The sequence below is a fragment of the Anoplolepis gracilipes genome, chromosome 14 (assembly GCF_047496725.1).
Source record: "Anoplolepis gracilipes chromosome 14, ASM4749672v1, whole genome shotgun sequence".
Lineage (NCBI taxonomy): Eukaryota > Metazoa > Arthropoda > Insecta > Hymenoptera > Formicidae > Anoplolepis > Anoplolepis gracilipes.
In genome coordinates, this window is record NC_132983.1 from 5,146,148 (window position 1) to 5,174,034 (window position 27,887).

Consider the following 27,887-nt stretch of genomic DNA (forward strand, 5'->3'; position numbering starts at 1 on the left):
GTTATCATAATTGTATTGTTAACGTGCTTCAGGCGCGACAGCATTCTCCCGCCTAATTAAAGGGAAACTTAGTTTCGAAGCTGAAAGCCCACTGTACGCGCCCAGCATCGGGGAGGGTGCGCAGGGGGCTGCTAATTTTAGCGCGGTTCGTACGATGATTTACTATGAGAGTTACCGCGGCATAAGTGCACCGCATCATAAATTATCGCACGCGCCGATAACTAGGCAGAATTGTTCAACTCGTAATGCATTGCGCATGCGATTCGTTATAAAAGTCACCGGATTTCCTTCAACTTTCCTTCAACTTTGATCCACGAGACAAAATTTCAATTTTTCGTTTAACGTTTATACTTTTCTTTTTTTTTTTTTTATCATACAATTACTGTACTCGACAAAATGTGATAAGTAAAGAGCTTTCATATAACTGAAAGAATTAAAATACTTTAATTTTCTTTCAAGATAATTTTTTAAATGATTTTTAAGGATGAATTATTCACGACAGAGAACGGATTTAATTTCTTTATCAATTTATCTTCTTCGCGAAATATAGAAAGTTATATACGAGAGAACGATAATACTGGAAGCGCGTTGCATGCACATTGTCATATATCCTTTTCGCACAAATAAAGGAGCGGCGAGATACAGTTGACCTTAATTAATTGAAATGCACCGGCAAACGATATCCAAGGAAGATTAAAGCGACTCTTGTATAATAGACTTTGCGTCTTTTTATTTTGTCAGTCATGACAATTGCATCACGACATAGTTTACAATTTATGTAAAATTACAATATAATGCGCAACGCACATTGATTTGAACATTTTATGATACAATTTTCCTCAAAAAATTGCTATTAGTTGTCGGTTATATTTTATCGTTTTAATGTTCAATCGTCGTGTTTCTCGAATTATACTTGTGTATTATTTACAGTTTTAATTAACGTACGGATTTAATAAATCACGGTAAATCAGTATCCATGATTGACACATTAAAATTAAGAGCTGAATTTTCTCGATGATATTTTGTGGCCTCCACATTCGGTTTTTTTTTTTTTACAATGGATCGTTATCGCTGTCATCGCGGATCGATGACATGCTCGTTCTGCCGTATTAATTATCTCGCTGTCGGGCTATAATTATTTATAATGCAATACCGATCTGCGGCTCGCCATTAGAATTCACGCCGCATGGCCGCAACGCGAGGATCGATAAAATCCTTTTATCCCCGTGGCGTATTTTCGCCTGCCACGGAAGAAGGAATGGAATGTACGAGCCCCGTATGCTTATCTCGTTATCATCTATGTATATATTCAGATCGATGAAGGGTCAAGGTCGCATTGTTTTTCCCCTGACCGCTTTCCTTCCTTGCTCTTTCTGCGAGGCTAAAACGATTAGTAGACCGAATTCCTGGCAAAGACCAGGATTGCATTGTAATTAATTGCGTTTGTCAGGCCACGTTATTAAATCTCGCAATATCGCATTCGTATTTCGATGAAAAGGAGATTACATATTAAAGAGAACATATATAACTTACGAAAACAAAGAGCTCGAATATCTCAATTTGATTTATTTTAATTGTACTTTTAGAAGACTGTGGAAAATGGAGAAAAAAAACTTTGCTTTCGCACATCTTTATAATATATAAAAAATATTATGTTATATATAATATATAATATATATTTATTACAGTTATATTTTTTATATTATATAACATTATAAATATATAAAAAAAAGAAACTATGTAATCGAGGAGATTGAAATTGGAAATGAAGGAATTATCTCTTTTCTTGGATATCGAGAGTGTTTCTAACAACATTTGTTTACCGCGAGATGCTGAATTATCTCTTTTATTCCGATCTAACCTTGTGTTACGAAATGTTATCAGTGTAGGTTAATGCATCTTGCACGCTACGTGTTTTTGCAAAGGGCGGTTCTTACAAGTTAGCTTACAGTAAATCACTGCTCGCGATCAGTCTACTTTTCGGGAAGTAAGCTGCTCGCTTCTCGGTAATTTCTTTACGAGTTTCGCCTTTCAGAGCGGATTCGAACTTTAATGAAGACGAACGTTGAAGAAGAAAGTTACCTTTGGACGCTCGAGCTTTTATGCAAAATGTAAGTTTCTCGGTTCGCGCGCGAATCGATCCACGGTATTTTATAATCACTGTATATATGTATCCCGCGAAAAAAGACGTAATTTTCGACAATAAAAAGAAATCATTACAATTGCAAGCATTATTATTAGACTAACATAATTGATAAACTAATTAATTGAAATTAAAAAATTAATAAAACGATGAAATTATCTTTTTATAGAGATCTTAATTTTTTTTTTCAATATTTTCAGTATTATGTTTTATGTATTTCATACTTTTATATATTTTCAAGCAATGCTAGGTATTTCCTTTCTCCCTCATAAATCGATTAATTATCTATTTTACTCTACATTAATGCAGTACAATTTATGCATAAAGAGATAAATAGTTTATCATTTTATTTACGTCACAGTTATGCTGTCTCGTAAATCTTACCAAGCTTATTGTTAGACAATGTCGCTTAGTTAACTCGGAGGGATTTTAAAGTTTGTTTTAAGGTTGCCCGAAGATAAGATAGATATATCGCGATTTAAAATGACTGTCTCTGATCGATCCTAACTTCCGCCTAAGATTTTAGTAGAGCATTTCTCTCTCTCTCTCTCTCTCTCTCTCTCATGCATTCAATATTTGCCATAATCCGCTGAATTGTTAAGCCGACTGGCTCCTGACCTAATTAATCCCAGATCCACCAATCCATCGTAGACGTCTTATAGATAATTTGATTGTCTGATGATGGTTATATTCGAAGTTCGATAGACTAGAATGACATTTTTGAACTTCGCCAACAATCATGTTGAATAATATAAATGTCTTTTGAACTTCTGGATCTTTATTAAAAGAAAAATTTGTTTTAATCCATTAGTTAAGATTTATTAATGATACTGATTAATGCGAGTGACGATTGAACGAACTCTTGTGTAATTTTATACGCATTTTTAATTAAAAGTAAAATTAACCATTTGGTAAATAAACTCATCGCGCGTATGTGGTCGAGTATAGTTGATGACATAATTAACGCAATACCATTTGGTTAGATCCGATAAGCCCTCTTTACGAGCAAAATAAATATTTAACGTCGCAAATGCGTCGCACATCGGTAAAGTAAATATTTGATGGGTGACTTTATTGGGAATTTTTGTTTGTATCGCGTTATTAATTTTGGATTATATTGCGGTAACGGTGAGTTTTATCCCAATTTCATATGTATTTTGTCATACATTTCATATTTTGAATAACGTATAAAATTTAACAAGATGGGAAAAATATTTTTCTTCGAAAGTTGAATTAGATGCGATTAATAAATTATTATTAATAAATTGCGCTAAATTAAAATTATATTTTATTTATCCGATTTTAATAAAATATTACAACAACATTTACGTGAAACACATTTAATCGCAACAGTCAAAAGTTAAGCGATCAATAAGATATAAAACCTCGAATAAATGAACGCAAACATTTGACAGCAACATTTCGACGTAGATAGAAAATCCACCTTAGTTCCAAGATTCTTTGAGCCCGCCGAACGGACTTTTGTGCAATGACAGTGATAAAGATCACCCTGATAGTCGTAGATTGCGTTCTGGAATTCCGTAAATCGAGCAAGAGCCGGGAACGACAAACTGCTAGAAGTTCGCCGCCAGGCTCTTCTCAAACTCGCAACGTTGAGCTGCGGATTTCCTCGGAATGTGGCTATGATCTTAAAAGGGATTTTTCGCTGAGGTGGTAAAATAAGCTTGAGTGTTGCTGCAGAATGCCGACACAGTAAACAGTAGGTTAGAAGTTTGTAGCTCAACGTTTTAACGTGACAACTTTATAATTGTATTATTTTGTGAATAATGCAATGCGCAAGTATTTTTAATTCCTGCAAAAACTTTGAAAAGATGTTTGTTTGTTGAGTAATGTTGCGTAATTTATTGCGAGAATATATCTAACATCGAGTTAGGTCATCAATTAAGTCATCTTTTAAATAATTTCGAAAAATACATATCTGTATATATAATTTTGTTAAATGCAGTTACATTTTTTTTTTTGCGGATATAGAAGTCTGATCAGGCGTTGGTCTTTTCTACTGAGATTTTTTAAAGTGCAAACAAACTTCTATAATTTGAGAAGAGAAAAATTTTCCGGAGATATAATTATACAAAACTTTTTTTTAATTGTTTAAATAAAGAAAGTAATTTTTCCAGGTATTTAGAGTAAATTTTTTCTAAAAGAATGACTTGCATAAAATATCTCATTTAAAGTAAAAGAATTATAGGATGCGTTAAATAAGGCCGCGCATTCCGAGTAAACGGAGTAGATTCTGCAAAGATGCAACAAGGATGCAGCGGCAATATAGCGCTACGAGCGATAACACGGGCCACGTGGGAATTATATTACGAATTTAATAGTAGCCGGCAAAAATTAAACCGTGAAATGCTACTGTCCATTAACGGAAGTCTTGAAATTCCGCCTGGTATCCCGCCGGGAAAACGTCGTGACGTAATTGAATTATACTATAAGAAGTTCGACCGAGATTATCATCACGAGGCAAATTTTACATTCGAATTCTAGAGACACAAGAACGCAATGTTATTCCATTTTCTTTCAGCGAATCTTTCAGCAATTTATACTATCGAATTTCGCTCCTGTCACAAACGAAAAATCCTATTACAAATGAAATACTTGCTATGTTGTAACGTCGGATAAAATTGCTTTGATTTTTGTCGAATAATTCTAAAATTGTTAAAAAAAAATCTTTAATTTGCAAAGTTGTCAAATATATCTCGTGTATTATTTTTTAACTATAGATAAATGAAATATTGCTATTGAGTCGCATTTACCCAGCGCAATTAAATAACAATTACAAAGTTTTCAATCGGCTTGAGATTCGAAATTTTTTCTGTCTTCGCGTCTCGAAATAACGTTCGCGCCATTGTTTCTGCGAAACCATTTGTAGCTTCGTAGATTTATTTCGCAAAGCTTTATCCTTTTATACTTTTTCCACTCATTAATTAAGAGATTAAAAATAAACTTGGCGCAAAAAAAATTGCGACAGTGTACAAAAGCTGCGGTCTTTCTAAATGCATCTCATGCGCTGCAACATGCATTGTTCGTCATATCACTGTAATTTTATCCGTACACTGTTTTACGTTTTTTCATCGGTTAGTTGGTTTTTAATTACGACACCGCTCTATGTATATCTGATTTTTCATTGTAATTTTATTCTACAAGACTTGTGTTTACATCCGCGTACTCCGCGTACTCTTTCCCATTATAAATTATTTTCTTCAAATTCCTGAAAAATTGTAAGCAAAATATTTTCTTTCGCTAGATATACATACATATATTTGATGATTCTATATTAATGATATTACATTTTTTATATAATTAAAATTTAATTCTTTTATTACAGTCATTTATATTACATTTGCAATAAAATGACATTGAAAATGTTAAATAATTAGTTTAATTAATTAATAGCAAATTACAAAAAATCTTTGAAATCTTATTATTATATAATAATATTTAATTATTATATTATTAATTATTAAGTGATATTGAAAGTGTTAAATAATTAGTTTAATTAATTAATAGCAAATTACAAAAAAATCTTTGAAATATTATTAATATATAATAAGAGTTGAACATAATCATTTATTTACGGGATTACAATCATTCCATAAAAAACTTGTTAAAAATTTACAAAGAAATCCAAGTTTTAATAATAAAGAATGGTATGTGAATAACATGTTAACAGCTTTATTCGATATTATGTGTGACTATATTCATTTAATTTTGTGCGCGATGCTTAACGGACAGAAATGTAATTTCTTGAATATCCCTCGACTCTTTTATCATATTTTCTGACGCGACGTCCACATAATAGACAATGCGATTCCCGAGATATTTGAATAACTATTTGGCGTGATAGAACTTGAGGACGCAGTTGAATTTCTTATAGTCTTATCGTTCACGAGAATAATAATACCTGTGGGAGAAATCGAGATTTCATCTTTAATATAATGTCGACTCAATCGCTACATCAGAATTTTTTGAAATGTTGAAAGAGATTCTCCTCGAAGGTTAATCATTATCGTAGTTTTTTCCGACACCGAGATTTCCATTCGAATCTCGATATCATAAATTCCAATCAGATTACAGTTTTTTTTTTTTTTTTTTTTTTTTTTTTTTTTTTTATTAATATACGCAATCATTTCGTAAAGATTTTTAAAAAGATCGAATAAGAAAAATAAATATATTCGGCCGAGCTTTTAGTTTACGTAAAAAAAATATTCTTTCTCAACAATATTATGTAATTCTACGCGAAAAATTGTACGGAATAAGAATATTTAATGAAATATCTGCTAACGCGATGCATATCATATTATTATTATTATTATTATTGCAAGCTTTCTTTGTTACATTTTCTTTTTTATTTTTCCTTTTAAACTTTTGTAATATAATTGGGATATGATCTCGGAGAAAGAGAAAACATGGATAATTGTTTTTTGTGTCGATACATGATTCTATCGGACAGTAATCCCATCTATAAACTACAAAATGCATGTTGATCCATATGAGTTTTTCTTTGTTGCAAGTATCACAGCGAACATTACGCACGCCGTATGAAAGGGCGAAGAGCATACGCGATACTGAAAATAAAATATTTATCTTTCGGATCACACGGTTCGCGCACATACTCGTAACATTTCCGAGTTGCGCTCTTTGTGCTTCCGATATTGGATATCCTTTCAAGCGCTCCACATAAGTTTCTGACAAAAGATGCAACGAGCTTCGATAGAAATAAAAATAACTGAATTCTCCCTTTTTTACGATAATAATAATGTTAATATCAGTTTCATTTATACACACGCTGTATATATATATATATTTTTTTTTTTTGGCATATCACGTCATAATTTTATAACTGGCTGACTTTGCATCTCGGTTGTGGAACAAAATTTCTTTCTCTTTTTTTCCTTCATCTTATGCTACTTTACGCTTGTACGTGTCAATCATATTTAAATTTTTACAGGTTGTATATACTTAAACTCTCATTCAACGACATATTTTTTTAATGAAATATGACCATCTCCACGGAACTTTTAGCACTGAAATGACATTACGATCTTCGCACAAAGTGCTTTAGCGAAACTTTACTCTGTGTGAATACAAAGTCATTTTTAAATTTAGCAAAACTTTAATCTGTGTGAATAATAAAGTCATTTAACGTTAAATGTAACAAGTAGGTAGAATAAATATGACGTCTAATTAATGAGGACATACGAGAAAGAAAACCTTTGAACAGTCTATACTTAAAGATTATTAAGGCTGTGTATGTAAGTTCAAAGGTTTTTCTTTCGCAAATGTGCTTCTTAATTAGACATCCTATTTATTCTACCTCTTGTTACATTTAAATTTAAATGACTTTGTAATTACATAGATTAAAGTTTTGTTAAATTAAAACGCCCTATACGAAGATATATCGCAACGTAATTTTAGTATTAAAATTCCACGGAGAGGGTCACATATTTCGTTAAATATGTCGTTAAATGACAGTTTAAGTTTATATATGGCCTGTAAGAATTTAGACGTGATTGACACGTGCGAGCGTAAAACAGTCAAGATGAAGGAGAGAGAGAGAAAGAGAGAGAAAAAGAAAGAAGAGAGAGAAAGAGACCTGGCATCATAACCAAGATGAAAAGTCAGCTGGTTATAAAGCGACAACGTGAGATGCGAGCGAAAGAGACGAGGACACGAAAGCGACGGCTTGAGTTTCAAAAGCTCTCTCTCTCTTTTTCTCTCTCCGCGGTTCCCCTCTCGTATTTTACGGACCGGAAACGATGAGACGTTCGTGCCGAGCGCAATTTATATTTCTTAACTCGACAAGCGAAATAATGTGCAGTGGCAATACATATGTACTTTAAAAGCTTCTATTGATTTCGTGGTCGCGAAATCGCGAAACAATCCAACTGCGAAAATGTATTACGAGAGGGATGTTTGCGTTTATTTTATCTAGTAATCTCGCTTTCAAGCAAAACTATTATTTTCTTTTATATTCTGTAGAGGTTCTTTGTGTTTTACTATTAGCATTGCTGCAAAGATCTCCTAACATTCTTTTCTTAATTAAAAAAGGATACTGTAAATAAAAATAGCATACAAAGAATTAAAATATGATTATATCCTAGACACAAATGTATTTTATATTTAATCATAACATATGTGTAAGAAAGTTGTAATACAATATTTTTTAAATTTGATTTTACTAAACGAAGGATTAAATTAACTAATATTTTGTTCCACACAAAGAATTATTACATGAAATATATAATTTACACAACTAGAAAAAACTGATTGAATCGAGAAATCACGGTTGGAAAAAAAAAATATATTAAATGGTAGTTTTTTATTCACGCCATTAAAATCTAGATTTCATCATTAGATAAGTCGAAACGCAACGCATTGTTATTTACGAAATCTTTTGGAAAGATTTGAAATTCACGCTATTCGCGTGCGCATTTTCGAGTAACTTTGCGCGACCGTAAATTTTCAATAACCCAACGGGGAAATAAAGTTTAACTGCTGCAACGACTGCCCTGCGTTCTTTTCGACTCGATGGCACTCACAGAGCCGTTGGAAAAATAATGTAGCTTTCAGCGCATTTTATTCTTTCTATGCAAGTCGGAAAGTTTAAATTATAATTTAAATTTATAGTTATGGAAAGAATTCAATTCGCTATATAATTCAAAATTTTTTCTTGTCTCACATTTTACATTATCGTTGAAACTTATGTCACTGTTTTCGTATATTATTTCTCTTAATGCTACGTTAATTTTTTTCTAGTATTGTTTGCTTTATAATATTTGATTCTCGTGGAGAAAAATAAATAATATGTTTACATGTTAAAAATTTTTCTCGTTCAGTTATAGGTAATAGGTTCAATATTTACGGCACGTTTATTTGAGAATGCAGTTGTCATTGTTACTCGAATTTTCGCGCGAAATCACGTCATTATTCACGATTTCGTGCTGCTCTTATTGTTAGTTGCGTGCAAAGAAGACCACATTTCGCGCATCCGCGCGTTTCGATAAAAAAGCGTACTCCGATGGCGCCGGATTGAAAGTAGATTTCTGACGATCGCGCCATTTCAAACATCGGAAACCCTCGAGATTTCCATTGCAAATCTGTCTCGCGTAATAAAAAACAAACGTTCTGCAAAATTCGATTCGTCCGACGTGCGTTGGTGGTGACGCGAAATAACAGGACGCGCGAGATCCGTGCACGAGCGACAGCTGTGTGCATTATTGTTGTTTGTTAAAAATTGTTTGTTGAAAAACGTGGATGTGAAGAGATATTAAAAACTGATGATACAAATATCGCGATTTTCTTGATCGACGAAAATCAATTATTAATTAAATATCACCAATTGGAATTAAAATTATAAACTATAATTAAAAATAAAAAGGGAAACTTTTTAATTAAAATTTGATTTTAAAATAGATTTAATATGAAAAAATTAATTAAATAGAATTTATACAACGCTTGTAATAATTATGAAATTAAATAATAATTTAACTCTATTTTTGAAATATAATCTTTAGAGATGTATAAATCCATTGATATCGAAATGAAATATTGTTTGCATAGTACCTGTGTTCTTATCATCAGGGGTTCGTAGGTTTTTGTTACGGCAAGTTGCGAAAGGATTCGGGCTAACAAGCTCGAAAGTTTCGCGTCGACAAACTTCAAAGAGGCGTAACGGATTTCCCGTGAGTGTGATTTAGATCAAAAAAGGGAGCGTTGAATCGAAGAGGATCTCATCGGCTTAAAAGACTCTCCCCGTTCATTTAACGCCGGTTTTTTTTTTCTCCCATTTTTGAAATTTCTTTTCCCTTTGGCGATAAGTGTAAGGATTTCGCCCACGACTTGTATCTTTACGATCTTTGCCGGCGATAAAAACGTCGCGACGCGATGCTATTAACAGCGACTGTGAGACGTCAAAACAAAATCATTGTCGCACGGGAGCTTCAGACACGTGAATTTGATAGAGGAATCAAAATGAAAAGCAGGAACGGAAATAATATATTTAATAAAAATATTAAATATTTCAGTGAATTAATCACACTGGTGCGTGATTAAAAAGCTTTATAAAACGCCAAAAAGAAAATCTTTATATAACATTATATATGAATTTATTTTATATTTTATTTGTTTCGTTTCTCTCTCTTTCTCTGTTACATAATTTTCTATAAATATATAAATATTAATATATAAAATATATAATATTAATTATATTGAGAGAAAATATAGATAATAGATATAATTTAAGAAGCGAGGATGTAAAGAACTGTTTGTGATGTTAAAATTATGTCAAAATTATTGAGCAAAGTTTCGAGGCTTCTCTTGAGCCTATATCACTCTCGTTTAATTTACTGTCTAGTTTGACGTGCAGACAATTTCTATCGACAAGCTGGCATTTCGATTGAACACAGCCTCGTGAAGACGAGGTAATTGAAGCTGACGATCTCTCGAATTCCGCTGGCGGTACTTTATCGAAAATCTGATTGAACTGTCTTGAATATATGATTACAGTGGCTCTTGCTATCGATATCCGATAGCTGCCTCGTTAGATTTCCCCGCTATTTGAAAGAGTTGTTGACAAGTTGGAATTCACAGCAAGTATTCCTGTGTAGTTTTGAAAAATGCTTCTTGATTTCAAAATTATTCTATGACAAATTATAAGCGAGCGAAGAGATCAATGGCGCGATAAAGATGGTTAATAAATTTGTCGAAATTATATCGCGAGCAAATATTTGTTGCACACAACATTTTTATCGAATTAGTAACTTAGGTACTTTACTTAGATACAAGCTTATATATCAAGTTCGAGGCGAGTAGATGTTATATATAATTAGCCGCGAGAAAAACGTCAGACAGGGAGAAGAAAGTTTCACGCAAGTCGATATCCGCGATATAACCTTCGAGAGATCGCTCTCTCTCTCTCTCTCTCTCTCTCTCTCTCTTCGAGGGAAGGCGAACACGAGAAATTTCGGACGCAAAGTTGTAGGGTAACTCTGGTATAAGTCCGGTTTAGTTTCTGGAAGCTGATGTTGCCACTGTGATGAAAACTGGTATCCGCATCATTGCGCAAGTTCAAATTAAATTCGCAAGTAATAATAAGAGATAAATATAATATTCTGAAGGAAAAATTAAATTGTATACAGGCTAATCGAGTTTCATGGGTAAACAACGATATAAATGAGATGGGATAATTGAAAGAAGATTTTGTCATAACAGGAATTCAACTCGAGTAAAGTTCGAAATTCGATTTAGTTGTCGAGGCATTTAACTGCGAGTTATAATTATATCGTGGTATATGGGATTAAAAGTTGAGAGTTGAACGCGATTAAGACTTATGATTAAGATTAAAAGCTTGCGCGTACACGATGTCACTAGATTTAACGAAAGACGCGAAATTTCCGTAGGATCCGATCGTGGCTGTCAGAGCCTTGATAAATCGCGACGTGACGTCATTGCTTATCAGTGACTACGCCCTTAATAGTACCGTCCTTCAAGATATCAGTCGTTAGAGGAGAGTCTGGACCGTTTATTGCGCAACTTTCAAAATATAGTCGGATAGATATCTCGAAATACTTTTTAAATCATCATATTTTATTCGCATATGATTTAAGACTGAAAATACTAATGTAATTTACACCTTTTTAAATTTACACAAACAAGAAATTGAAAAATACGCGCAATAAAAAATAGATATTAAATTATACATTAATTTTTATATTTTGTACGCTATTTATAGAATTATTTGAACGTTATTAAAAGCAAAAAATAAAAGTTACATTATGTAACGCACACACACTCACACGCGTATTTTAAAATAAATTTTCCTTGGAGATTGATGTCGTTACCTCACGAATGTTTGATAATTCAAATAACATTTTGTTTCGGAACGCAATTTCTTCTAAACTTTGGAATTAAATTTGCTATTGATTGGAGATAAGATGAACGGACGACGAAGCCCGTTAGATAATTATATAGGGTGGTCCATTTAATCGATCATCTTTATGTAATATCTCGCTTGATTTAGACGATATATAAGAAAATATTTCAGACAAAAGTTGTGTGGCTAAAAAGAGGAAAAAAAGATAGATGTATTAGCTTGATCTTGGGTGCACGTGTCAAGGTCAAACTAATATGCCTATTTTTTTCCCCCTTTAAATCAAACAACTTTTTGTCTGAAACATTTTCTCACATCTAAAACAAGATATTAAAGATGATAAAAGAGATATTGAAAATAATCGATTTAAGTGGACCACTCTGTATATAAAGAAGCTCGCTATGAAATAATCGAATTTAGCAAGATGATTCTCGTTAAAGGATAAGAAAAAGAGAAACGGTTATAAGATCTGGGCAAATCCACTGGGTTTTGACTTCTCTATAAAGAATTCTACGCGCAATTTCTCGTTTTGCGTCCAACCCTTGTGAATAATTCATAAAACGATAAAACTTTCATTGCCGGACGCAGAGTAAAAAAGCGACGACATTCATAAGGGTTGGCGAAACGAAAATCATTATTATTTTCATTACCGTTTTAGTCAAAACCATCTCCAGTTCCATACATTTGATACCTGATATTGATATTGTATCCACATGTTATTAAACTCACTCAATCATGTATAATTATAACATTAAACATGGTGATAATACTAGATGTAATATGTACAATGATTAGTAATTACTAATTACGTATGATGGTCGTTAAAATATGCTCGTGTCTTTAATTTGGTTTCAACAAATACATTGCGAAGAGAGGGCGAATTTTGCCGTCATTTGAATATCAAATAAATCAAGTAAATTATATTATTTTTCTCAGACATTTTTCTCCCTTAATTTAATTTATTTTTCATCAATTAAATCTGCAATAGCTCCATTATTCCTAATAAATTTGTTTTTACTCATTTATTAATTGTTAATTATTCTCATTGTTCTTACCATTCCATGTTTTTTTTTTTTACTTATTGTCGCTGGTTTGTATAAATATCACGTGCAAAAAAAATACGAGAAAGCATTTGCAATGAAAAATCGCAAATACGACAGATCGCAGACCACGATTTCAATATGAATTCCGCGGATGTCTCTTAGTTAAAGAATTTTAATAAAGAAAGACCGGATCTCTCGAGCAGATTATTCTTTCATTGTGATGTACCACAGGTACATACATACATGTACACATGTATATATACGTATATATGTATGTGTATACGTACACAATGTGGTTTTATGCCTCTCACTTCCATAGAATGACCTAGAAAATGGCATACTGATATTTCCTCTGCATAAGCGGAATATCGATTCCATGCAAATGGCGAATAAATCAAACAAATGCGCGAAATCTATACATTTCTCATCATTTTAATGTGAATTTATATGTTTATCGTTGTATTTCAACAAAATGCTAATGGAATCATACATTTTAGTAGCATCTCTTTTTTTGTAACAAACACTACATGTATTATACATAAATTACGTATATTATGTACGTATAATGTATATTACATAATGTTATACATACAAATACACAATACTAGAATTGATTAATTCTTGTTAGCTGATAATTTATTAATAAACAAATTTATCCTCGGCAAAAATATTAATCAAGCGTTTGTTATAGAACCAATTAATATTAATTCATTGAACTTGCTCTCGATTAAATTTATGATTAAAAATTCCATAGGATATATATGATAATAACGCAGCCATTCGTGTAATTGCACAATTTTCGTTATATCGTTGCAATTTATGTTTAATGAAGCTTTCAAATCGAAGTACCTATAATAATTGTACAAAGTTCTAAACGCATTTATAACAAAACCTGGATCAATATCGTAATATCGCGAAATGATTCTTTTCAAATGTTTCTTTAAGAACTTTTTCTCTTGAAATGTACGTTTCTTTTTTCTTTTTCTTTTTTTTTTTCTTTTTTATTTTCCGAGATATTGAATTGTCACGATTCAGGTAAAAATTGATTGCGTGCATTTGACCGATGATTCTTACGATGATTTTTCAAGTACCTCTCAAACTCTCCGCAAGCTAATCCCTGTTATTCTAGCCTTTGTTCATTATTAATCACATTTTTCCGTAGCTGCTCTTTGACCAGGATGTTTCGCCTTTGCTTCATCTTTGAGATGGAAATGAAATAACGTTATAACTTTTCTGTATCGCGGTCGTCCCTTCATCTTCGCCAACGGTGCGAAGAGCGACCCATCCTACGCTGAGAGAAGCTGTTCGGTGACTTATGAATTATTCACGGACCGGGCGAATTTATATATTCACGAGGACGATTGCACAAACGGTCCGCGATGCTTAATTGTAGGTAACCGGAAAGCGGGGCAAATTCATAATTTAAGAGCATTCATGGTTTTCGTCGTTTGCGCTCCGATTTCAATAAATAACGGAGCGACATGGCTTTAACTTCTGTATTAATTAGAACAGCATTCTAGGCGTACTGAGAAAGATGAAAACATAAATTTGGCATCATGCAATTCATGTAACTACAGAAAATATACAAATCATGGAACGACATCGCGTTATATGATGATACTTTTCTTTCGCAATTGTTTCTAGATCCGATTTTTCTCATTTTTTCGACACTTCGTCTTTTGACGTGAATACTTAATTTAATTATTATTATTTTATTTGATTTGAAAAGAGTGAAAGTACGTAAATTTAAAATATAAATTTTTTATATTTTTGTGATTTTACCAGAAATGCCGCCAAATTTTTCAAGAGATTAAATTGGAAGTTTCTTGGGATTAATATACGGGGGACGTAATCTTCTGGTATTAATAGCGGTATCTTTTCGCTGGTAAAATGTACTATTTCCGATTATTAAATTTATTTCTTTGCGCAAACTCTCTATTATGAAGTTTATTTCTGAACATTTAGCTCGTGCGATATCGCGATATTTCTTCCATGAACGAGCGTTATCGCGCGAACATAATGTATTATGTTCGCCCTTACATCCCGACCACTCTTTATATTACGTTATCATTCTAGCGAGAATAATGTAGCGCGCTCTCGGGCAACCGTTCGATTATATACGATCCTTTATTATTGAACTCCCACAAAAAAATTCGGCATAACATATTCTACATAAGCGAGAGGTTTTCTTCAGTTATTCTCATCCGTAATTTTACTATAGTAATTTTTCAAAAGTGATAAGCCATTTTGTAATCTAAGTTGAAATATGAATTATCTTTTAATTGAAAACCTTGTATAAAAATCATTTTTGCGTTTTCTATCTTTTTAACTAATCAATTTGTTAAATTTATGTTGCAGTCTCTTCTCCGACTTGAGAAGTCTGGCAGGTACAACTCTGATGAATCTTTTGGCAGCTCTCTTTATGGTTCAGCTTTTGTTCATCGTGGGAGCTGGAGGAGTACAGGTATCTTTTTATGTTTGTTTTTTATATTTATGTATAATATTTATTACATAAAAATTCCGAATATACGAGAGAGATATACATACATTATTATTATTATTATATTTACTATACAATTTTTCAAATTATACTTAAATAACTTAAATTATTATTTATAAATATTATATTAAATATAAAGCAATAACACAATAACACACGATTTACGAACGCATTATAAATATTGGATGATTGAAAAAAGAAAATTCTAAACGAAAAATATCAGATCTGATAGTTTTCGACTTATGACTAGAAGAGAAGTTAGACTTATTATATTTTTTTTACTTAAAGTATTCTCTAAAGTTTACCGTCAAAATATTTGTATTTCGTCTTGTGTCCTTTGGTATAAGCACGAAGGAAAATTCGGGATGGATCTTTCGAGGTGTGAATTTCGATATGCTTGCTTTTCGCTTGCGGGAAAAGAAGTTCCCGCAAGCGAGGAATGGAGAAAAGCTTTTCCTTCGTTTCATGTTTCGCTCTTAAATCCTCTTTAATTAAGCTCTGGGATCGTCGCGAAGACGCGAAAGAATCCAAGATCCATTTCCTCTCGTCCTTTGTCTCGTTTCGCCGGGAGATTCGGGATGTCGTCGGGCTTTCTTGTACCCTACGAAGATGCCTAACGTTGCCACTCGAATTCTTCCGGTGAACCGCGACGTCGGTTATCGACAAACGGAGGAGAAAGCATTCCACGGATCCTTTGAAGAGATTATATTGCTGAGGAAACAAGCCGCAAGGAAGGCAAATGTCGCGCGAAAACTCAAAGTTGAAATTAGCGACATTCCTGTTCCCAAGTTTTAATTGTGTGTCAGTAACGGTGGACTTTTCGTGAAACGTCACGGCGATAGAATTCGCGCTAAAAGTGTTTCTCGTTTATTCTCCGGGGTTTGAACGTAGCACGCGATACTCCTTGGTATTATTTTATTGCAACGCACTGTGTCATTCAATTAGCGATAAATTGCGTTTAATGGCTTTGATTAGATTAACGGAATATCAATGATCATTCTATCTCTGTGCTATACTGTATCATAATCGTTCGTATTATTGAGACAGATTAATTAAAATTTGTAATTAATTTCAGTTAAAAATACGAAATACATATCTATAAATTTTGTTAATTACATATATTTATTGGCGAATTTAATCGTTGTAATTTCATTGTTTGCCTTTAATAACAGTAGCAAAATGAATTTCGCTATTTACATATGTATAAAATCGTACCAGATGTTTAAGAAAATTAATACAATATTTAATTTTAAATGTTAACATTATAAAACCCTTTTTATAATTGGTTCTTTTTTTTGAAATAGAAATTTTTTTTTAATTTTAAATAAAAAATGAGATATTATTATATAATATAATTGTTTTATATTGTATGATGTAAGGTTTCTAGAACATATTTCGCATAATAGTTTCTCCTCAAAGACTCTTAGAAAATATTCTTTGTAACTTTTATCAAGCATATCGCAAGGTTGGAGATTAATTGCTGGTCATACAAATCACAATGAATAAAAAAATGTTAGGGAATATCACACATACGAATCATTAGTCGCAAAAAGACCAAGGATATTACTCACTGAGAAAAATAAATTTCGTTGCATTCTTTCAGCTGATAAGAAAAACATGTATAAATTGGATCTTTGTTTTTGAAAGAAGCGAACGTGAAAAATCAAGATTCATTCAATGACGAAGAAATAAGCGTGTTTTCATTTCTTCATCTCTGGAAAGGATTTGCTGTACCACAAATATGAATCGTTTTTTTTTTTTTTTTTTTTTTTTTTGTCATCGTCGAAATCAGAGAGAGAAAATATTTTTTTGCATCGAAAAAATCCAGTGAAAATCGAGAATCTCTTTAGGTCAAATGTTATTCGTCGTGATAGTTGCGGTTATCATTGCAAAATCTTGGCCTTTGATCCTTTGAGATTTTTACGGAATGCATTTCGTTCTAAAAACGTATAGTAGAAACGTGGGAATATTTTCAAATGTTATTCATCGCGAGATGGTTCGAATCAATACTTGGCTTCGCATTTGAATTCGATGAGTAGTGGAATATTATGATAGGATATTCATCTCTCTATCTCGTGCCTGATCTTTTTATCAAAGTAGAGAAAATTACAATTTTGAATACACGTGATATGAAAAACCTTTTCTTAAAATATCTTTACTTTCTAGTGTAAATAATTAATTTAAATATATAATTAAAACAAGTACTTTCGCGAGACATTCTCTTTGCTTTTGATAAAAAGAAAATCTGCATATCTAAACTTATTTATTTGGTTTTTTTTTTTTGTTGTCTCTTTAATTAATATAATCTATAAAAAAATAATACCCGAGCGCAATATTTATAAAATATGAAAAACATACTTTTTATTCGATAGATTTTATAAAATTTGAACTAGTTGGCATTTAAACTTTAAACTAATATTTTATCGACCAAGTACAGCAACCACAAATCGAGTAAAAAAAGGGCTAAAAAGCTGGAAATATATTGATGACAATGATTTCACGTATGAACGAGAAAGGGAGAAATTGTTGGAGCCGAGTCAGTGGTTTTTCTACGAGGTGCTAAATTTTGCGACCGCGACCGCGAACAGGATAAGACTCGTTTAATGCCGGGAACGACCCTAGTAGCGCGAGTAGTATATTAGCGTATACATGCAAAAGGCGGAGGGAAAAAGAGAAGTTACCACACTCCGAAAAAGCGTGTACGAGCAGACGCGTTACATGTCCCGAGATCCGGGGTGCCATCCCTCCAACACGAGCACAACCCCGTAATTGCGGCCTTGTTTCCCCTGTCAGCACATAAAGACAGATTTACGTGAGATTTACTCACAAGACTATAGCCCAAATTTCTATTTATTTTTAAACTTGAAATAAACTTCAAATTGTGTTACAACGAAAAAGTGAATTAAAACTAAACTTATGCATTACAATAAAAATATATAGTGGAAATAAATGAAATTACATAACCGAAACAAAAATAAATAAAAATGAATTATTTATTAGTAGAACAAGGAATTTTTCTTTCAGTATTGATTTAATCATTAAATACGTGTTTATCTAACATCTATCAATATATTGTGAGTAATATACGATTCGATGATCGTAGAAAAATCGGCAACGACATTTGTCGAATATCAAGTATCAAAATAACTCCATTTCTCATTATTTTCACTCGGTTTGATAAGATAAATTATTAATAATACAATATCATTGTCCATCGAGACACATGCGATATAACTAAGGATGAAAAGAGTTTATTAGAGACGAAGAAACCCTGTTCGGTCATAACACGTGACAGTGATAAATCTCTGTCAGTCGTAATCTCGCCGCCTTATTGTTACTCGTCGATTCTGATTCAAGAGGGGAGAAAAATAAATTCACCCCGCGAAAGCCTTCTCTTGGTCGCTTTCCTCAATTTCGAACAACATCAACACACGGTGCTCGTTTCCACGAAAATCGAAGAGGATAAAAGGGAACGGGGGCAATAGAGGAAAAAGGGAAGGGAAAAAATCGCTTTATTATTCTGAGGCTGGCACTAGAAATAAGGAATATATATTGCGTGGAGCAAAGTTGAGAGAGACAACAATTGTATATAAATCAGTAAAAATAAAATTAATTTATAGAGGAGAATATGATAAATTTCGTACATCTCTCACTTTTTTATTTTTCTTTTTCTTTCATTTAAAAATTGTCATATCTTTAAATATATCAGGTGATTTTACAACGCGAAATTCTGTAGCAACCTTTAGACAATATATTGTGCTTGTGTACATTTTCGCGCATTTCCACAGCGCGCTTCCGGTTCCGACCACCAGTAGAGCCAGTAGTGCATTTCGCGTGCGTTTCGCAATCTCGAGATATATCGCACTCCCGCATTAAGTCAGACGCGTTTACGGGTTCTATTACCACAGTGGGGAATGCTGGCAGACGAGATAAGGTCCAGCAAGCGAGATAACGTTTCGGTCGGAATTAAAAGATATGAAAATGGAAGGATATTAATTCGCCTTAATGTTCACTTGAATTTATTCGAAGTTTTTGCAATGTCATTAATATATCATGGAGGGATATAATCGTAAATTACGAAATACATGTAATTATAAGTAAGCATTATCGTCATTATAAAATAAAGAAAAATACAATTCTATTTACAAATACAAATGTAAAATTTAGATCACGAGCATTAATTCGAGATCTACCATATGTCATATTATGAAAAATGAAAAAGAATATAAATATTTGTATAAAGGTTTGTCAATTAAATATTATTTAAATGCATTTTGTGTTGATATGCGTTTAATACATCAAAATACACGATGTCATAAATTATCTGAGATTAAAAATTTAAAAAAACATACGGTATACGCAGATATATAGATTGTAGATTTAAAAATATGACTGAAAATTGGAAATATTCATCGTGAAGGCAATTTTTGTGCAGGCATATTTCGCGTTAGAAGAAGATTGATAGCGAATTCAGAGGATTCAGGCTTGTCAGTGATGCACAGCATCCCATCGCCCTTAATATTAAGGGCCGTTTCTTGAACGGGCGAGTTTAATAACGTGCGCGTTAAATCATTATAATTAGTATGATTATGCGTGTCGCAAGAGCGATATTCCTCCTATATCTGGAAATATGATATATCGTTCACATTAAGTCGAGAGCGCGTCCGTGTTTCCGTATTGGTCGAGGATAAAACGAGGATTAAGTAAATTTTTCGAAAAGTAAAATTGACAAATTTTAATATCTGCTTACGCGGATCGTCTATATTGATATATCTAATTAATACATCAGAAAAAAATGTGAGAGTTATCTTCAAACCTAACACTAAATAAATAGGAAAAAAATCGAAATTTTTGTGAAACAATATTTGAATTATCTACGGTGTGTATGTATTGATAAGTATCGTAAAATATCTCGTACATAGATATTAATTTAATTATTAAAATAATCTGATTACTTGCTGCAGTACGATATAATATGCTTTAGCAAAATGGATAATTCTCGATGAAATTTTTGCAGGAAGCTCAAGCATTAAGCTTTTAAATATGGAAAATTAAGGAATTCCAGGGTAATTTGATTACTACTAATTTGATTATCATAGGATAAGTTTGGATTTTATGATCAACTCGATCAGATAATTAAAACCTTATTTAGCGTAAAAAATTATTCAATTATTAAAAAAAAATAATAAAAATGAATTTTTATTTGGGAATAAAATTTCTCCTCTGATGAACAGGATATTTTTATCAATTTTTAAATTTAATTACATTAAAAAAAAAAAAAAAAAAAAAATGAAATTTGATTGCCACTTGTTTTAATAAATTTTGAGTCGTTTGATAAAGTATCCTCTATGTTTATTTACCATGATATAATGAGACACGAAAATGTAATTTTATGCAGCAAGAACTTTGCGATGTTTCAACGGAGAAAAGGGCGTTATTTACGGAGCGCGAATATATACATATATATATATATATATGTACAATATAATAATCTGGCTGTAATTGTAGACACCGTAAGTTCTTTCGCATTAGAGGGCGTGCCAAGTTCTTTTTACGTCGTAATTACAAAAAATGCGGAAAGTCGTAGATATGAAAATGTTTTCCGTCATGCGAGTTAAGCCCGAAATTTCGTCGGGACATGAAATTCCACTCTGGCAAAGAATGCAGATTTATACGGAGTGACGTAAATCACATGGTCAGGACGCGCCGTCACGGTCCTGACTCTTCCTGCCGTTGCTGCTGTGCGAAGTAAAGTGATTTCCACCGACGAGTCTTACAGCTATAGGGACAATTCCGCGGAGATTTGTTTCGAGATAACTATGGAATAGAGAAAATCTCGTGGGAGATATTTGACCGACACTCGAATCAAGAAGAGAAGTGTTGCGAGAACCGAAAACGCACACAACATCTTCGCGTGCGCGACACATGGAAATGGAAATGCAACTGCTGTTACTGCGAGGAAATTCGCATCCCGTTGAGAAACCTAGATTGCGATCTCCCGGGAGATGGCCCGCTCGAATACTTCGATAAATTCCGGCGATCGTGTATCTAGGACTTTCCCGATTTGTCGATTACGGAGCGACGGTAAAACTTTTCGATAAGGAGTCAAATAAAGTATATATGCGAGTAAGATTTTACATAATTATTATACAGCGGAGTAAAATAGGCTTATGTTTATTACCACTATTTGTCATAATTTAAAGAAAGAGCAAAATTGTAATTTTAATTAGTTTAAAAAAAATAAAACGCAATGCTAAAAAATATCTGAATATCTTAAAACTTTATTGTAAATGATGGATAAATATTGTGAAAATCTGTATCAAATTATTGAAAAATTTTTAGTTCGATGACTTTATCTGTCAATTAGAACACTTCTTAAAGAGTGAATTTTTTTCTCCTCTTTCTTCGCCGCGATGGGATAAAGTTTTGATAAAATTTCTTTTTCTTCCACACAATATAACAGAATCTGGTCGTTTCGAGACCGTGTGTACAAAGTCTAACGGAGATTCTCCGACGAATTTCGCCGAGTGGTTTTTAATTAAGCGCGAAAATGTCCGGAAGACAAAGCGGCGGTAATCCGCGAACCGTAATGGAGCTCTTAGATCGATTCATTCTCTTTTCGGTACTGAACAAAACAAAATTGCCGATTGGAACGGGAAATCAATCACGAATCCTCCCACTTGCCGCTTCCTCTAGACTCTAGGATATACGAATTTAAAGTCGCAATCTAAACGAAACTCACCTGTCCCTGCACGCAGAATATTCTCGATTCTAGATAATACTTCGAGGTCTCGTTGCATAATTTATAGGAATGTAAGTTTCATCTCGATGTCTTTTCTATGTATGTGACTACGATTCTTTTAACCCCATTAGATAACACTATTCCATTATTTCGGAGCTGGATTCGGGGATTTAAAGTTTCTCACAAAATTTTATACATTCTGAGGAAAGAAAAGAAGACAGGGGATTCAATATTATTTTATATTAAAAAAATCTAATCCCTCTGTATTTTAATTCAAAATATTTATTTTAATAAACACGCATTTTGCTATTTTTATAGCTTTTTAACAATTATATATATATAATTGAGAATCTAATTAAATTTTTATTTGATTTATACCTTGAAGCGTAATTGAAAAATATTTCCGTGTGTTATTGTTTACTGTTGTTATCGTTAGATGTTGGAGGGCAAAGCGCGTTGCATTGTTACGTCGATGCATTTTCTCGCACCGATGTCGGGGAGAAACGGAAAACACGAGTCTCGTTATCCGCACCAGTTATCGATTACACTGAAGGCTTTGTTGCCAGGGATTTTTAACAATGAGAGCCCGTCGGCGCGCCTGCGATTTAACGATTCGTCGACCGACATCATCTCCACGTGTATCTCGCAGTACGCGTGGGAAAAATCACGAGAGAATCGCGTCGTGAAACGCGGTTATGCGGGCGATTTGAAGGCGCGCCCGTATATTTTCATCCCGCGATAAAATATGTGGGGCTCCTTTATCAGAAATATGTCAAGTGAATGTATCCGTTCGATTTTGCGGGATGGAAAATTATTCAAGCTGAGAAGATCGCGCACCAAATTTTCCCGATAAATAAATCGCACGATAAACTCACAAATTTATATATATATATATATATCGAATTTTTAAGGCCTATATAAATCGTTTGTAATTTTTCCATTTAAATCTAGCATCTTAAGATAATTTTTGATCTTAGAATGCATTTTTATTTCGAGGATCGACTGAACCGAATTGCCGAAAGTGATCCTTTGATAAGCAGCAGAAAAATTTTTATCGCGAATAAATAGTCGAAGAGACAGAGAGATGCATGTCCGTGCCGGGATAATTGACCGCGAATTCGTGGCCGCGCGATTCCGCGTAGTGTAAATAAAATAAAATTCACCTCTTCTCTATTGCGGTGAAATCGAAATTTCGAAACTCGGCGATTTTCCAACAGGGGAGGCATTTCGGTGCATCGGGCTCGCGTTTAATGCACCGTTTTTTTCCCGCGTTTCTCTCCATCGTTTTCATGAAATTGCACGTCGCATCCGAAAATCCGCATTGCAGTACAATCTACAAGATTCTAAGCCGCTGGCGGATTATTCTATAATGTTAAGCTTTTTTTTTTTTATATATCACTAAGCATGTACCGTTAAAGTGGACGTTTATACAACGCACATTTAATCCGTTGACGAATTTTTTTAAGTCTTTCTATTTATCTTGTTAAAATTGTTTGATGAGCTAAATGAAAAATAATATTATACTTTAGATTTAACGATCTTTTATCTTTTAGATAATTTTCAATGTCGCTAAAGCGATATTGAGAAATTTTATTTCATCGACTTATAGAAGACTCATTGAATTATATGGCTTTTAAATATTGATAAATTTTATACAGCATGTGTTTATAAATAGAGTATGTAATTGAATTATAATCGGGCACTCTGTATTATTACGAGAATTAAAATAACAAGAAAGCAGTCATTTATTTAAATAATTTCTTTTCAGAAGAGTCACATAAACAGAGTGTATCAGAATATATCTCTTCTTTAAGGATTTTTTTTTAATTCGAAAATCTCAATTATACACATATATCTATATATATAACTATATTATATATTATACCTACAGATGCGCACATATTTCGTACACTTTGACGTGTGTGCAAGCGTTTACTTACCAAAATACCGAAATATCTAATAAAATTAAAGAGAAGATAATCGTAGTAATATTACCAAAACTAATTAATTAAAATTAAAAATTGATAAAAGTAGGAAGAAAAATTATACAAAAAAGACGATGTCCAATTAAATCTTTGCAAGAAAGAAACATTAAATCTATTTCTAAAGCGAGTTTACGGTACAATATGTTACAATGGTACACCCTGTATATATATTCGCAAGTGCACACCCTTCTTGCATGTACAAGCACCTCGTGCATTACCTCGATGGCGCGCGTGGGTTTCTTGCTTCGTTTCATCGTAACGACCGCTTTTACGGCGACTTACGTTCTTGCGCGGTCACGTCTTGCCTGTAAGAACTCTGGCGACTCTCGTGGCACTCTTCTTCATCGAAACTTTCCCATCTTTTTTTTTTTTTTCCATCGTACTTTCCAGTGGTCGCGATCGAGTGCACTCGCTAGTCAACCCAACGACCGTGTGCCGTTCATCATCATTCATCTTTATTGCCACTTTTCTATATATCTCAAGTTTTTTTTTCTAATTTTGAATGTCTTGTAAAATATATAAATATATATATTTATTATCCTTTATCTTATATAGATCATTATATTTATATGCATATGTGTTTTGTAGCTTTTATATATATATATGTGATAAAAGATGGGAGTATCGAAAAGAGACAAGTGGTGCTTAGGAAAAATATTTTAAAACAATTGTCAATACACATACATACATATGTATGCACACATTTCATCAAAATCTATTCACTATTGATTGAAACATCAGCTCATTCTAGTTTCCGACTAGTTTTGTTATTTTTTTTTTTTTTTTTTTTTTTTTTTTTCATTGCGTCGTGATAAATATTCACTTGCAAACATAGAGATTATCGACGCAGCGATGGCATGTACGTTTACAAACGATCTCACGTACGTCAAAAAGTTTGTTTCCATCGAAATCTCGTTCCAACATATTTTGTAGTCGTCAACAACGGCGTAAAAAATTCATTCACGCGAAATTGTCGCGAAAATTCACGCGCGGCGCTTGCGAGAGGTGATACAACATTGTGAAAGGATAGCTTTTAACAGATTGTATGTCATGGAATTCTCGTCAATTTGATGTAAGAATATCAAGAAAAGAAAAAAAGCTAAGCTGTGGTTTGACGTCACATTTAAAAGTCGAGGAAAAATATCCTGAACTAAAAATAACGTAGCATTTAATTTGCATTGTTTTTAAATCTTTAATCTAAAATAATATAGTAAATGAAATTATATTTCTGCGTAAACTTTATTTTAACAGAATTTTAATTTGAGGCTTATTATTATAATTAGAAAGAGCTTTTCATATAATATTGAAAGTAAAAGAAATTGGCGATAAATAAATTAATCCTTCATGAATTATTTCGATAAGAAAAATGGAGTAAAAATTTATTAAATTGAAATTAAAATTTCTTAACACCTTGTTTATTTACTTTTTATATAAACTAGTAACAAAGAAGCGATGCGTGCATCTTTACCGTTTCTTGAGAAATGCCCTACATCAATAGAGAAAGAGAGCGCACCCTACGACTCACGTAAGTCGATGGCCTTTATCGAGGACATTTACGTTTTTTAACCACACCGTCGTCGATGATTCAACTCGTGCGGAAACACATGCTCGACGGTAATTAATCGATGAGATGATGAGGGCTTATTAGCTCTTGCACACTCGCCGCTTCGTTTAGGTCTTGATCGTAGCAGACAAGACGAGACGAGACGAGACGAGACGAAACGAGACGAGACGAGACGATGACGAGGATGATGATGATGTTGATGATAATGATAACAACGACGGCCCTTTAATTAGCAAGTGACTTCATCGGGAGGAGGATATTTTTAAGTCCGCACAAATCAATTTATCCCCGTACGAAGATATATCGGTAACTGTGCCACGCCATAAATCGCTCGGCTTCTTCTATCCTAGGTGAGAAAGATTTAGAGCGTTTCAAGATTCAACTTTCCACTCATCCTTGAATTATGTTGATTGCCGGTTTTCTTATTTTTTTTTTTTTTTTTCCAATATAAAGTAATAATTATCGTGATTTGTATTAACATTTAATTTTTAATACACACGTCTCGGTGTCATTTTCATCAATATTTAATTTATCTTTAATTATTACCTAACCGAAGAATGACAGATAAGTTTCTGGAGCCTTCTCTGAAAGCCTCTTCACGAATCATAGTTCAGAAATTATTCACTATCCGGTAAGCTGCCGACGTGTCGATGCGGGTTTTAGGAGCAAAGCCGGATCTTTGTTCCTAAAGCTGCGCGGATATAATGACGGTCGGAGCTGATAATACGAATTAATTGATATGCCGTGGTGGATCAGTTGATGCTCTCCACGAGTTAATTCCTTTATTTGAAAGAGTATCCTCTCTCTTTCTTTCTCTCTCTCTCTCTCTCTTTCTCTTTTTTCTGCACGATTTTAGGCTGCAACGGTTTCATTTTTCCAATGTTTATCTATACCGTCCGATTGATTACAACAACCGATGAATCAACGGTTAATTCATCATCACGTTTCACACTATTTTGCCTTTAGGGGTTCGTCTCTCAAATTACACTGTAGATCATATAACATAGTCTAGTTGCTGCGATCAGTACTTGATAAAATAACAGAGAGTTTTTAATGTTTTATTTGCAATTGTATATTTGATTTGGCAAATTCGAGAGATTGACAGACACACGATTTAAAAAATAACATATCTCGTATTACAATAGATGTTACAGAGATTTTAATAATCTTAATGAGTAAATGGAATTGAAATGATTAAAACTGTAGTCGATAAATTAACAATTTTCAAAATGTATTTAATATATGCTAAGCTGCGCCAAAAACACATCACAGACTTTTATCTTTAAAAATATCTGAGAATTTTTAAATAAATTTACATTAAAAGTTGCTCAAAGCACGCGAGTTATTATAGTAGGAATATAAATTTACTCACTACATAGAAAGAACTCTCTGTTCTCTTGCATACATTATTTACGAGATGCGCTATAAAAACTGTTTTTAATTCCAAGCTATTGAAGAATTCTTTTTTTTCGAATAAAAAAGTAATGAACAATTTTTCAACCATTTTGTACTGAAAAATTCTCTCTCTCTCTCTCTCATATACAATAAATAATTAAATAAATTTTAATATTAAAAATAATTAATATTAAAATAATTAATATTTAACGAAATTACAGAAAACTTAACTTTTTAATAAGGAAGCTATATATTTCGCTTCGAGGAAAGTGAGTCTACAATATAATCAAACTTTCCATATTGCTTCAACAATGTAGACATGAAAGGAAGTAACCAAGTTAGAAATCTAATTAAATCAAGATCTTGAATAATTTCAAAAGGCTAGTTATAATTTTAAGAAACTTGAATATAATCTGTAGATATATAATGTCTCAGAAGTTTATTCAGCGCGATCAATTCCTCTTGTGTGGACAGAAGGACAAGTACGGCGCGATAACGATGTTCGTTAAACACGCGCGAGGGCTTTCGAGAATAATTGATTTCGAGATAAGCCGCAACCGCTCTTGAATCGCGTATCGACGATACCATTCTTCTCTTCCATCTTTTTTTTTTTTTTTTTTTTTTTT

General features: G+C 32.8%; 1 protein-coding gene across 3 annotated transcripts in view; it reads left to right on the forward strand.

Moving 5' to 3' along the window:
- The window catches only part of LOC140673553 (latrophilin-like protein LAT-2), a 73,380-nt gene that overhangs the window by 28,613 nt on the left and 16,880 nt on the right, over positions 1-27,887 (forward strand). For all 3 annotated transcript variants that reach the window (XM_072906548.1, XM_072906550.1, XM_072906549.1), the window contains one exon: positions 15,434-15,539. In XM_072906548.1, coding sequence (XP_072762649.1) covers positions 15,434-15,539 — 106 coding nt within the window. The remainder of the gene's footprint in view (positions 1-15,433; positions 15,540-27,887) is intronic.